Source organism: Odocoileus virginianus, chromosome 2 (genome assembly GCF_023699985.2).
Source record: "Odocoileus virginianus isolate 20LAN1187 ecotype Illinois chromosome 2, Ovbor_1.2, whole genome shotgun sequence".
NCBI lineage: Eukaryota > Metazoa > Chordata > Mammalia > Artiodactyla > Cervidae > Odocoileus > Odocoileus virginianus.
The window spans coordinates 68076482-68091609 of record NC_069675.1 but is presented as its reverse complement, the minus strand read 5'-3'; the positions used below and the strand labels follow the sequence as shown (position 1 = coordinate 68091609).

The 15128-nt window shown below is 39.0% G+C and overlaps 1 protein-coding gene across 3 annotated transcripts in view; it reads left to right on the top strand.

Annotated features, from left to right (window-relative positions):
- The window catches only part of BABAM2 (BRISC and BRCA1 A complex member 2), a 401404-nt gene that overhangs the window by 211488 nt on the left and 174788 nt on the right, over nt 1–15128 (top strand). For all 3 annotated transcript variants that reach the window (XM_070449954.1, XM_020886284.2, XM_070449953.1), the window contains exon 7: nt 869–978. In XM_070449954.1, the coding sequence (XP_070306055.1) occupies nt 869–978 (110 nt within the window). The remainder of the gene's footprint in view (nt 1–868; nt 979–15128) is intronic.

The window sequence follows — 15128 nt, the reverse complement described above, 5'->3', positions numbered from 1 at the left end:
CAGTGCTTGGCAGTGATTGTAAAGTACATTCACATAGTGGTAAGTCCCACAGTTTTAATTCAGGACAGTTTAATATATCATCAGTGTTGGCTTGAGTTGATTATGACATTTGATTGTTGCTATTCTTGTTTTTTAATTATAAATTACAATAAGTTTAGCTTTATCATTATCAGTTCAACCTCTCAATGTTTCTTTGTTTTTGTCTTATAATATTCTTATAACTAGACTTTTAAAATACATATGTCATGTGGTTCACATATGAATCATCCATGATCATTTTGTTTGAACAGGTATGTGTGTAACACCCTGCCATTTGCATGTGCAGTGGCACACTTCATAGTAATATATTTCTTGGCAATGTTTACTATTTAAATATCTTACAGTATATTATCAAGATAGATATAATAAAATTCCTAGGGTATTTTAAGATTTTCTTACTGTCTGGTGATATAAATCATGTTTATAATGCATCTTCTTTCTAGGAAAAGTAAATTTTAAGCCATTTGTATGTATTATATAAATTATAAGACATTATATATCTTGCTAGCAGCATGTTTACTGTAACTTAACTACATTTTTGTCTAATCCTTTATTTTAACACGAGATTCACTTGTTCCTTCTTGGAATGTGGGAACAACTGAAAGATTGGTGGAGATCTTTTTATTATTATGGTGGAGTTTGATCAGAATGTTTGAAAGCTGTCACTATTAAAGAGTGACTAGATATGTGGCAAAGCATGTATGGAGTCTCAAAACTAGAATCCAGGTGACCCACACAGCCTCATTGCTGGCGGACAGTAAGCTGGTCACCAGAAAAATGTTATGAGAGCAAGTACTAATGACATTGTGTTTTTCACTAACTGTTTAAGGATGTGAATGAAGACCCAGGAGAAGATGTGGCCCTCCTTTCTGTCAGTTTTGAGGACACTGAAGCCACTCAGGTATACCCTAAGCTGTACTTGTCACCCCGAATTGAACAGTAAGTATTGGTGTCGTAATTTTATGTAGCCTCATGATTCCTCTTGTTAATGAGACGTGATTGCTACTTCTTTTGCCAGTCTTAAATTCTTAAAATGGTTTCTCTTTATTGACTTTTGTTTTCTTAAAATGAATTGTATTCAGTGTTTAGATTCCAGATTAAATACAGACAGTATTTGCCATAGTGATCTTTGGATAAGACTTAGCTGTGCAGTTTGTGATGTGAATACTGTGCCTGGGTCCAAAATTGTGACTCCTTACGAATGTCCCTGGGTATGTGCGGTTGGGCTTCCCCTGATGGCTCAGTGGTAAAGAATTTGCCTGCCAAGTAGGGTTGGGAAGATCCCCTGGGGAAGGGAATGGCAACCCACTCCAGTATTCTTGCCTGGAGAATCCTGTGGACAGAGGAGCCTGGTGGGCTACAGTCCATAGGGTCGCAGAGACAGACACAACTGAAGTGACGTGACACGCATGCACTGACTAGTGGAGAGCGGGAGCCATGCAGACATGGTGGGGGCGGATCTTTCAGCCAGGGGAGAGCATTCCAGACAGCAGCAGGGAGGCTTCTGGGGACTAGAAATCCCAACTCTGGGGCTGGTGCCACGCCTATGAGCTCCTGAAGCACTCCCCTGCATCCCTAGCAGAGTGCACCCTAATAGTTAATGCATGCGGGTTAACCCTCTGCCTCCCCTCCAGATAGCAACTCTGAAGATGGGGCCCTGCTTGCCAAACTAATAGGTTAGCCCTATGTCCCCTGGCAGTCCATGGGGTTGCAAAGAGTCGGACACGACTGAGCAACTGAACTGAAATGATGTCCCCTAGGGCTTCCCTGGTGGCTCAGTTGGTAAAGAATCTGTCTGCAATGCAGGAGACCCTGGCTCGATCCCTGGGTCGGAACCTCCCCTGGAGAAGGGACTGGCAACCCACTCCAGTATTCTTGCTTGGAGAATCCCATGGACAGAGGAGCCTGGCATGCTATAGTCCATGGTATCACAAAGGAGTCAGACATGACTTAGCGACTAAACAACAACATGTATGGTTACCTTAAAGAGGACTGCTGAACAGCACCCTACTCAATTTCTTGTGTATCCATAACTTTTCTCATTGTTTGTAAAAATGTAACCAGTATCCTGACAGTATTAACTTATTCAGAAGTTAGTGAAGGGAATATTAGAAGCAGGTAGCTTAAAAAGATGACATGTTTGAATTATTTTTTTGCATTTAAATAGTTCTGTATCACTTTACACAACATTCAGACTATGTGGTACCAGTAGTTTGATATTACGTTTGTGTTTTAACTCAGTAACTTTGTTCATCAGTAATGAATCTTATAAGCACTAGCCTCACAATGTGCTTATTGTTGGCTAAAATGCTTTAGTAGCTTATTCTACTTCAAAGGAAGTTGAGGTTCATTGAAAATGGATTGTAAGCAGATTTGGTTGGGAACTTCTGACATGACAGATTTTTCATCAGCAGTGAGAGTTTTTACAGACTCTGCTTGAAATGTATTATTAAAATTCTCTGTAAGTCATCTAGTCAGGGTTGGCTGATTTCTGTCTGAGATGTGGTCACCATCCACATTCATATACCAAGCTCTTTTCACCCTCCTTCTCCTTAGTTGCTCCTAATTCATGAATCATGGACATACCGTCTTACTGATAAAAGGCATGGCTCTTTATACTCAAATATGGATGATTATGAGCATTTATAACCCACAGGCATCCTCATCTATTTATATACCTCTGACAATACCTGGAACAGGATCTTAAAGTAGCAGTCACTCAGTGAATCCTTTAATTTTTAATTGAAAATACTGAACCATAGCTGTAAGAGGCCAAAGGATATTGGAGAGGATACAGTGAAGTGGTAACAGGCAAGGGTTCTGGAATCAAGCATATGTGATTTAAACCTGGATTCTGTCACTTAGCAACTGGCAAAATAGTTAACATCTCTGAATTTGTTGCCTCATCTGTAAAATAGGGGTAATCATACCTTTTTCATAGTTTTGTTTTGAGGATTATATTAAATACTGTTCATAAAGCATTAATTGCAATGCCTGTCACTATAGCAAGTTGGAGCTAGTAATGTTATTATTGTTGATATAGTTTACAGGAGAAGAATGAGTGACTGAGTGAGTGGTTAGTAGGACAGATTGGGGCAGAAAAGGAGGGGATGAGTAAACATGTGAGCAAATACTAGTTCCAGAGTAGCCACTCAGTACATACAGAATGCATTAAACTAAGAAGGTATTTTGATGATGAGAAAAGAGAGTTGTAAAACAATCACAAGATATAGGTAATAAGAATATTATCATTTAAGCTGCAGCCACAAATTTGCCAGCATTTACTTCATTGTTCTTTGAAGTGACTGCTCGTAGTTTGCAAATAAACTTGCTAGTAAAATATTTCTCACTCAAAGATATGGTGGGAAAAATTATTAGTAAAGGGAATGTTTTAAAAGTGATTTCCTATTTCTAAAATCTAGCTTTCTACATCCCCCAGCCCCTTATTATATTAAGAACTGGCCACAGCTTGCTTTTCCAGATCAGTTTCCTGTCATTTCTCCCCATGTATCCAGTCCTTCAGCTGGACTCCTTCCCTTGAAGTTTTCTACATTCACACATACTCTCTTGCCTCTGTGCCTTTACTAAAATTGTTACCTCCATGTAAAATGCCCCTCTCTAATGCTGTCTTTGTGTTGAAATATTATACATTTTCTAAGACTTTTTTTCAGATGCCGTCTACCACCCATTTTCCCTGAGCAAAATTAATCTAGCCTTCCTCTGAGTTCTTACAACACTAAACTTCTATCATTCTTATAATCTGCACACCATAGATTTAGTTAGTGCTGTGCTTTTTTTTTTTTAATCTTTTATTTATATCACAAGCAACTCACATGCAAGGAGCAAGTCTTTTCATTCCTTTAATGCTTTTACAAATGCAGTGCAGGGTAAATAATATCAAATAATAGTAAATAATTGACAGTGTTCTAGGGAAGTAAGTAATTTTCACAAGAAAATGTGAAAATGCATCATTGAGAGATTGTACATTTTTACTGTTTGGTACAAGTTCCCTTAATAGAACTGCATGTGTAATAGCAAAGAAAATGACTAAACGTTCTTATATCCTTGAGTAAAAGTTGTAAAAATGAGCTTTTAGTGAAAGGTTAAAATGGAAAGTGGTCAAATTGTGGTATGATCTTCTAAGGCCTTACATAGTTGCTAAAGTTATTCATATCTTTGCCTGACTCTTATAGAGCTCAGAGCATAGGAAAGAAGTAATGTCATTTCACTAAGGTCAAGGTCATAGGATAGATTTTAGGAACTGAGTGAAGAGAGGTTGCTACTATCTTTGATATTGTGTTAAGCTCTTGTTTCTGTGTTTCATACAATCCTGTCAACTTTTAACTGTTGAGGCACTGATTATAGAGTCAGACTTGAAGAGTTCTTTCAGGAGTCATGGGAAAAGCATCCTACGTGGACCCGCCCGAAGCCAATGCCAGACGCTTGCCCTAGCTCAGGCTTGCACGCTTTTTGGCTTCTGCTGTGGCTCTTTCGAGGAAGTCCCAAGTCCCATGCACTGTATTTGACAGGCAGAAGCCCTGGAGATTGACAGCCTGATCCACAGTAGGTAAAAATTGATAAAAGACTTTACATGGCATGGAAAGCTGTCTTGAGCCTGGGAAATAACCCGTTTTAGTCTGGCTGATGTAATGTCTCTGCCCTAGCTAGTCCATGCAGTAGGCAAGGGCACTGTGCTCACATTAACTAGTCTCAAAAATAGGAAAAGGCTACCCTGGGGTCTTGTCATCACATACAGGAAGAGGGATAAATTTATTTTACTCTAAAGATTTCTAGGGTTATGGATACCAAATGCCCCCAAATTAGGGGCTCCCACAAAAGAGAACATCTGTCAGAGACACTGGGTAGAAAACTCCCAAGTGTATTATAATTTATGAAGCTCTACAATGTGGTCTAACTTCAGAAATCTGTCCTGGCACAGTTGTCTGGTGTTTCTAGCAGTACCGGGATGCATGACTGACTGAACGCCTCTATAGTGTTTAGATGCTTGTTGTTTCCTGGTCTCTCGCTGTGTTCTATACGTGGCTTGCAGAGTAAAAGGTTCTGAGAACTTTGTGTTCTTCTCCAACAAGGGACTTTTATAAAATGCGCATGTTTCAGGGTCCATTCATTTGTTTTCAAAGGAACCCAAGCCAATCAATTGAATTAGACACTAAGTAATGTTCATTTAAATTAAAAAAAAAAAAGTGGTAAGGTATGCAAGAAAAGCTAATGGTTAGCTATGTAAAGTAGATTTTGGTTGAATAACAGGAGAAGGGGGGTGAAAAACTAGATTCCAAACCAGTTGCCTTTTTTTCCTGGCAAGAAAGCTGGAATCATAGGGTTATGTCATCCGAGCTGGCACGAATCCTTCCTTGCCTTCACCTCCGCCCCGGACTGCGGCAGTTCCCGCGGTGACACCAGAGGTCAAATGGCAGCAGAGACTGCACAGTCTCTCCCCCAAAGGTGTGGGCCTGTCCTTGGCTCAGCCGGTTAGTGGGAGTGCTTTGAAGAAAACCAGCTCGTCCCTCCCTGTGCTGTTCCCACTCCGTGCATAAAAAGAGGACTTCAGCCCCTGAGGCGGACCAGGTGGCATCTTTCACAAGTACAGAATTTGTTTTTAGAACTTTGCGTTGTTGAGTTATAGTCCCGCCTTGGAAATAAATACTCAAAGCTTACCAGCCCACAGACGTTCGCCATTATTGAGGCCAGTGTGCCTGTGAATATCCATACATTCATTCTTTCAGGCAACAAAAACACATTGAAAAGTGACCCAGTATAAGGTCTCTTGCTATATGCTTCAGAGAATATCAAGAAAAATGAGATATGGCTTATGCCCTTAGTTTGTGTATGATCAGTAAGGGAGATCAGAACAAATATGGCAAGTTCCAACTTGTGTGTAGAAATAGCACAATAAGACTCGGCATGAGAAGCCCTCTGTTCCTCCACTTGCTAACTGGCAGTCTTGCTCAAGATACTTTAACCTTTTTGAGCCTTATTTCATCTTCTGTAAAGGGAGATACATCTTAAGCTTCAGTTTCATCCACTCCAAGGGGGTATGGAAGTGCCCACTATAGTGTTTGACTCATGGTTGATGTTCTGTTAATGCTTCTTGAATTATATAAACACCCAAGAAAAGACATTAACAACTGAAAGACTTCAGGGAAAGAGAAGGAGATGACAGTTCCAATCAACTTGTTGAGGAGGGGACTTTGGAAAACTTTGGAAAGTATGGCTCTGCCAATATGACATGGCTTTTCTAGAGATTAGATATGGTAATACTGTAGCAATAAAAATGTATTTGTTTAGTGTTTTGAAACGTTCAAGTTGCTTTACAATTTACCATCCCATCTGATCTTCATGGTAATATTCTTGGCTTGCATTTTTTTAATTGAAGCATAATTGATTTGCAATGTTGTGTTAATTTCTGCTGTACAGCAAAGAGACACAGTTTTATATATATATACACACACATATTCTTTTTTGTATTCTATTGTGTTTTACCATAGGATATTAAATATAGTTCCCTGTGCTATATAGTAGGACCTTGTATTTTTCATCCATTCTGTATGTAGTAGCTTATATCTGCTAACCCCAACTTCTCACTCCATCCTTCCCCAAACCTCCTCCCCTTTGGTGACCACAAGGCTGTTCTCTATGTCCATGAATCTGTTCTGTTTCATAGATAGTTTCATTTGTGTCATATTTTAGATTCCACATGTAAGAGTTATCTTATGATATTTGTTTTTCTCTTTCTGACTTCACTTAGTGTGGTAATCTCTAGTTGCAGCCATGTTGCTGCAAATGGCATTATTTCATTCTTTTTATAGCTGAATAGTATTCCATTGTATATATGTACCACGTCATCTTCATCCACTCATCAGTAGATGAACATTTAGGTTGTTTACAGGTCTTGGCCACTGTGAATAGTCTAGCATGAGTTTCATAATACACCTTTTCACCTCTAAAAGCTGGGTTTCTTAGATCCTTCCTGGTATCCTTCACTGTCTTTACTTCCTTTCCCAACACATTCAGTTCAGTTCAGTCGTTCAGTCGTGTCCGACTCTTTGCGACCCCATGAATCACAGCATGCCAGGCCTCCCTGTCCATCACAAACTCCCGGAGTTTACTCAGACTCATGCCCATTGAGTTGATGATGCCATCCAGCCATCTCATCCTCTGTTGTCCCCTTCTCCTCCTGCCCGCAACCCCTCCAAGCATCAGGGTCTTTTCCAATGAGTCAGCTCTTCGCATGAGGTGACCAAAGTATTGGAGTTTCAGCTTCAGCATCATTTCTTCCAGTGAACACCCAGAACTTATCTCCTTCAGGATGGACTGGTTGGATCTCCTTTAAATTATGCTAAATTATGTTTCCCATGATTTTACCCTAGGCCTCTTTCATGGTTTTACCTCTTTGTGGATGACCCCCAAATCCTCATTTCAAATCCCAGCTTTTCTCCCTGTCTACAGGTCTGCTTTTATAGCTACTTGATAGATTTTGTGTCTGTGTGTTCAGCTGACACCTCAAATTCAAAGTGTCTGAAATGAAACTCATCATTCCTCAAGTAGATGTTTCTGCTTTGCAACCTTCTTTGTGTTCACAGCGCTCTCATGGTCTTCAGTGCCCAGTGCTGCATCTCAAGATCAATAACCAGCCCATTGTTTTATACTAGAAACCCTCTCTCCACAGTGTCTTTATTTTTGTCATTCTTCCCTTCATTTTAGTTCAGTTCTTCAATTGCCACGTGGCCTGATAGCCTTTTAACTTTCCCTGCTATTTCAGTTTATTTAGCAGAAAACTCTCCTGTCTTCTTAAAGTAAGTTCTAGTCATATCATGTCCTTCCCTTGCTCCATCCACACCACCAGTGTCTCCCTGTTACCAGCTGAATTAAGCACATCTCTCTCATCGTCCAGAGTATTCTCTCTTTTAATCCCGTCTGGTCTTTCTACCCTGATCTGGCCTCTATGTATTTCCTATTGTTCAGCCAAACTGGTTTTTTGTGTGTGATTTCCTGTGAACACAGTTTTTATTTTTTTCATTGTTATACCTTTGCTTGGACTACTTCTTATACTTGAACAGTTAAATTTATTTCCCTCTCCCGTAGGGTCTGTCCTCTTAGACCTTCTCCCTCACCACCTCCTCTGTGGAGCTTTCGTGACCACCACCATCTGTGTCCCCAGCATGACTGTACTCTCCCCTCTTTGTGCCTCTGTTGTCATATTGTTTTCCTGGACTTTAAACTCCTTATGGGTGGGCTTCTTCTTCCAACAGTTGAGGCCTGGTGAGCCACAGCCCACCTCCTGCCAAGCTGGTCCTGCCCTTGGTCCCCATGTGAGCTCAACCACAATCCCCACTGATTAGACTCCCTGGTGGGGCAGAAAGCTCTGAACTCGTTATATCCTGTGCCTGTGAATGCAAGTGGTTTCCTTCATTGTTTCTTGTTGCTGTGCTTTGTGACCAGCCAGCAGGCTTGTTCCTCTTGTGGACCCTGGCTTCGTTTGGAGAGGTGGAATTTATTTCGTAGAGGGGCTTATCAGCTGAACCCTGGAAGTGGTGCATTTGCTTGTGATTGCATATAATATATAAAGTATGAAGTGTTAGTCTCTCAGTCCTGCCCGACTCTGTGACCCCATGGACTGCAGCCCACCAGGCTCCTCTGTCCATGGGCTTTTCCAGGCAAGGATACTGGAGTGGATTGCCATTTCCTTCTCCAGTGGATCTTCCCAACCCAGGGATTGAACCCAGGTCTCCTGCACTGCAGGCAGATTCTTTACCATCTGAGCTATGAGGGAAGCCCATGTGATCGCATATGACCTGTCAACCCCTCATTCTGTGGCCTCTCCAGCCTCCCCTTTCCCTGTCTTTTCTCCATGGTGTGCTTAGCAACAGACATAATCACTGGGAATATTTGGCTGGCCTGTAATCCACAAAGGCTGGGATAAACTGAAATTTGACCAAACGGCCTAGAGAAAAAGGGGATGAGGAGAACTGAATATTGATACTTAGAATTAGGGGTGAGAGTCAATGAGATTGTGGATATTAAATTCAGATAAACCAGATAAAATAAGTTAAAAGCAGTGAGCTAATTCAGTATTTTGTGAATTTTATTTAAATTTGATACTGAATGCAACATCTTAACAGGATGGGAAATTTTCATTTTAGATGCTAAAAAGATTTTTTAGAATAATTGAGGAGGCGTGCAATTAAACACAAATAGACTTAAAAGAAATCTTGCCCTTTAACTTTTAAAACTGCATCGGTTGTCTCAAGAAATGGACCCCAAATCTCTTGGGGTGATTCTGTGTCAGGATTTAAGTAGTAGAACATCATAGTAAACATGGTTTAATTTAGCCTTACTTATGTTTACTTGAGTCACAGAGATAATCCTGTAATAAATATTGTGCTGCTGGAGATTTTTTTTTTTTTTTTTTGCCTTTGATAAATATATAGTCCTGAGTATGCTAAGACAACCAGCTGTCAGGAGATGCATATTTGGTTTTAGTGGAGCAAGCTATCTTCGCCTCTGGGGACTTGAGATGTTCATTTTACTAGTCTGGGAGCAGGGCCAGAAGGGTTCTTCGTGACTTAGAATGGAATTCTGAAGAGTAAGTTCAGCAAGTTTTCATTAGCGAGTTTGGCCTTTTGTCTTGCCCATGCCTCCCAAAAGATCAAGAGCTCAGCCTGCACTTTGAAACATTACAAAAAAGAACCAGAACAGAGTTTAGTTCTGGGAGAAAAATCAATCAGTCCCCAAATACCATATTTTTGGAAACATTCTGGTGCAGAACTCCCACCTCCCCAGCCACCCAAGTTAGTGATAGATTAATGTTTTTAATCTAGCTTTCTTTTCAGGCAAACAGTAGACTTCCAGAAAGAAGATGTATGTAAATCTGTGATAGCTTAAATCTCGCTGGTACATGGTTCTTAAACTCATTTGACCTTTAAGCTCTTAGATTTGTTTTGTGTCTTTGGGCAGTTCTCTGCCTTGTTTCTTTTAAATGCTTTTGTCTTCTCTATAGTGTAATGATTAGCTTACATTCTTACAACTTAGCTTGATATCTTTAAACTATAAGATATAATGTGTCCTCACTTAAGAGCTGAGGCCAAGCACCTTTCCATTGAATAGGTCAAAGATTTTGTGCTGAGTTTTTTCTGTAATGAAAATGAGAAGTTGATGATTTTCTATTTAAATGTATATATCTCAACAGTGAAGCTCTGACAGTGTTCATTTATGTTTCACATGGAGGAAAATATTCCTCAATGGAAGGTCTGAGATAAAGAGTGGGCGGTTCTTGAAAACATTAAGCGGTTTTATAGGCAGGAGCAGAGAAATTACAAAGCAGAAGAGAAAATGGTCTAGAATGTTCCAGAACTGATGGAAAACACCAAGTAGAGGAAATACAAGGAATCTCAATAGCCTGAATTAAAAAAAATTGACACCCATACACATCATCTGAATAGCAAAGATGTAAAGTATCTGAAATCGACACATCATGTGTAAAGGAATAGCAGACTGACACAGGCCTCATTGAAAATCTTGGAGAGCCATGGACTTTATCCAGGGAAATATACAGGTGCAAGAAGTTCAAACGCAGTTTTGAGAATACCACACCTGCCCCTAAAATCAATTCATAAACTTTGTTTAAGGATCTTTGTTCTTGGTTTCATTTCTGCATTATTAATTGCCTTCTACAGTACCTCATGCTGGAACAATCACTGAAGCTTCGAGTTTAATATCTAGAGTATAAATCATCATCTGACATTACCCATTTCCCCTTCCTCAAAACCTGGCTTTTTTTCTATGTTCTTATTTTTAGTAATGACTTAATGACCTTATCCATGAAACCTAGGCATCCTATTTTCGACCTTCCTCCCGCCATTGTTTCCTGAACTTAAAAACTAAGTTCATTCTCTTTTCTCATAAGCAATCACTCACCAGTTTTATCCAACTCGTTACTTTTCCCTGTATCTCCCAGGCATATTCCTTTTTTAAAAAAGAATCATCTATTCTACTTTATGCTCAAGTTCCAGCATTTTTTCCTTCATACTGTCTTGAAGTCTGAACTCCTCCAAGTTTGTTTCTTCTTATCCCATTGTTTCAGCTACCTTACCCTTTAATCCTTTTGGTCAAGAACTGAGTGGAAGTACAGTAGAAACCCATGTGTAAAAAAGGTGGCATGAAGGTATGAAAAAGTTGATCATCAGTGCTATGAGACACTCATCCTCATTCTTTTCAAGTGTGAGGACCTGTTTTTAATGTTGAAACTTTTTACACAAGGTTGACTACAAAAAGCCAACAGAAGAAAATTTTTTAGTATGATGGAATTGTTCTGCATCATGATAGTGGTAGTAGATATACAACTCTATGCTTTTATCAAAACTCAAGGAACTGTGTGTCACACAGAGTGGATTTTACTGTGGGTAAAAAAAAAAATTAAAAACGTTTCGTAGACCTGTGTAGAAAGTAGTAGTACTTTTTAGCATTTCACATTATTAGTGATGAATTAAATGCCTTTTCAGTGAACTTACATTTTATTAATCAGAAATAGGTTATATATATAATTGGAAATGGATATATATATACACACACACACACTTGTTTGTGCTGTATATTTGTGGATAATATGTATATATAGGTATGTGTATGCATATATGTATCAGTTCAGTTCAGTCACTCAGTCATGTCCGACTCTGCGACCCCATGGACTGCAGCACACCAGGCTTCCCTGTCCTTCACCAAGTCCCAGAGCTTGCTCAAACTCATGTCTGTTGAGTGGGTGATGCCATCCAACCATTTCATCCTCTGTTGTCCCCTTCTCCTCCCACCTTCAATCTTTCTCAGCATCAGTCTTTTCCAGTGAGTCAGTTCTTCGCATCAGGTGGCCGAAATATTACAACTTGAGCTTCAGCATCAGTCCTTCGAATGAATATTCAGGGTGGATTTCCTTTAGGATTGACTGGTTTGATCTCCTTGCTATCCAAGGGACTCTCAAGAGTCTTCTCCAACACCACACTTCAAAAGCATCAATTCTTCAGCACTCAGCCTTCTTTATGGTCCAATTCTCACATCCATACGTGACTACTGGAAATACCATAGTTTGACTAGAGGAACCTTTATCAGCAAAATAATTTTTCTGCTTTTTAAAATTCTGTCTAGTTTGGTCATAGGTTTTCTTTCAAGGAGGAAGCATCTTTTAGTATATATATGTATATATACATTTGTGTATATATACATACATATACATATTTTTATATATGTGATATCACACACACAACATTTACATAGCATTTAATTGGAAGTCAGATGCTTAGTGTTCAGTAAATTAGTAAACCTGTAAATCTAAGGTTGCATAGTGTCTTGAAGCCAAACGATTGAAAAGGCTTGCTATAAGGGGTGTATAATGAATGACCATTTTTCTAAGAATTATGGTGTTTATGCTTATCAATATTTGCTTCAGTAAGAGCACATTTTAACTTCCTTCTTGTTCTCAAAATAGCTAACATAATAACTATGTTAGGAAGCAGTTTTTAACCTTATTGTTTTGGCTCACAGTGGAAGGACAGATTCATGAAGACCCTGCCACTTGCATTTCTCTCTGCCCAACACTAGCACCTAGGTTTCTGAGTTTAGCTCACAGTAGAGAGAGAAGAGCTCCAGGAGCAAGGATCCAGGGGGCTGAGGCCTGACACTTTGGGGCTTTCCTCTGATGTTTGGGCCTTGATTTCCAGGAAACTCATATGGTTCACAGCACTTCTTTCCCAGGGCTTCCAGCTCTCAGATATTCCATTGGTTCTCATTTTTCTCAGTATGTTTCTATCTCCACAAGGATCCGTGAATTGGTCTGTTGTTGTTTAGTCACTAAATTTTGTCTGATTCGTTGCAACCCCAGGGAATGTAGCTCTGTCCATAGGATTTCCCAGGCAAGAATACCGGAGTGGGTTGCCATTTCCTTCTCCAGGGGATCAACTCAATCCAGGGATAGACCCTGCATCTCTTGCATTGGCAGGCAGATTCTTATCATTGAGCCACCAGGGAAGCCAAATTGGTCTATGACATTAATAATATAATAGCTTGTGGATGTGCATAGCGTGATGAGTCAGTTGGGTTTTAAAAATAAAATCATTCTACCTCATCTTCTTCCTAAAAATGTATATGGTTTGTTATGTCCACAACATGATTTCAAAGGGTAATTAATACCAAAAGGTAATGGCATGGTTCTTGATTACAAGTGTTTGGTAGGAGTAGGTAATGACTAAAGCTCTTAATGTGTAAAATTAATGGATAAGGTGGAACCCCTATACTGTTGTTGGAGGAAAGGTTGAACACCAATGTTGTCAGATTTTACTGTGTGACCTTTTATTAAAGAACATGTAATTTGATCCTGGTATGTCTGATTTTGAGTCTCATAATACAGGGTTAATAATTATATTGGACGATTTCTACACTGGTTAAAATTCAGACATGCTGTCTTTCACTAGAAGCACTAATGACTTTAATGAATGGAGAAGTCTTTAGTTTAAAGCAAAACAAATGATGAGTTAACATAATATTGTAACTAGGACCATAATAGGGAATGGACATCCTGTCTGTGAACATTATCTTTATAGACAGCTTCAACAAAATAGAGGTCATATCTGAAAAAGACTAAAATCTGCTACCTTGCCAAATTTAAGCTAAAACCAAGACATTAATTTGAAGAATTTATACATCAGTGGAAAATTTATTTTACCAGCAACCTTTTTTTCTCTTACATCTAAAGAGCTTTGCTCTCCCGCTTTTTAATCCCTCCCATCCCTACTCCACCCCAATCTTTGAAAAGGATGATGTAAGATTGGGTTATTTTGTGCCAAGTTTTCACCCTGAAACACGTTTTTATAGTCCTGTTTCTCTGAGAAAAGTTTGTGACCAAATGGCAGTAATGTTTCCATGTTTCCATTTCCTCCTCTGACCTGGTGCTTTTGTGCAAACTTCAGTTTTGTCAGAGTTTGACATGACCAGTATAATATGTATACTAAAGAAAACTATGTTGAAAGCTTTTGAGGATTTATTCATTATACTCAATATGTATTGAGTATATGTGGTTCCTTGGGAAAAACATTCAATATATGTGGTTCCTTGGGAAAAAAAGATTATAGAGGGTATTATTATTTTTAAATTTTAGATTCTTATGTTCATACAATTAAAAAAACCCTTCAAAATATTTGTTTGTAGGTATAATTTGTTTTAGTGATTGGTTTCTGTTATTTCTATTCTATTAGTGATTCTTCATTTACTTTTTGCACACACTTTCTTAAGGACACAAATAAACTTTGGAACCCTGTTTTTTTCTTGGTCAGTAGAGAATTTAACATTGAAGGTCCAGATGGTAGAAACAACTGAAATGGTTGTCAGTAGGAAAATGACTAAAAATACTTCGGTATAGAATGAAGCAGTAAAGAACCAGGTAGATTTCTGTTTACTGACATGGAAAGTTTTCTGAGTTAAAAAAAAAAGAGCAAATATCAGAAAGATGAGCAGAACCATACGTTTTTATGTTTAAAAAAAACTAAAAATCAAAATCATAGTGTATATTCTCTACAAGTGAGTGTGTATGTATGTGGGTGTGTATATGTGTACTGGATACTAATGGTAGCTGATACTTAATGAGTACTTGGGTCACATGTTTTTAGTATGCTGTACCCATTAACTCACTCAGTCCTCACAGCAGCCCTATAAAGTTGGTTACTACTGTTGCCCCATCTTATAGATGATGAAGCTGAAATTCAGAAGGGGTCTCTTCAGTTCATTGCCTGTCTGCCTCCTATCCTCCCATAATCTCAGGAAGAAAGCCCATAGCTTTTTACTTGGTACCTTATTTAAAGTGTTTCTTCATTTGTAGCTTTGATCTTTTTCCTACTTTCCACTCCATACTCAGTACAGACAAATATTTCCTAGTCGGTCTTCAGTTTGCTTACACACTTTGTTGATCAGAGCAGTTTTGCATGTATACTTTTCTGGGCTGATTTTTATAGACTTTTTTGGAAGGATCCCCATTATTTTAGTTCCAAAGGCTAACATAGCTTGAAGACTAACCAGGTCCAAGTTCTGAT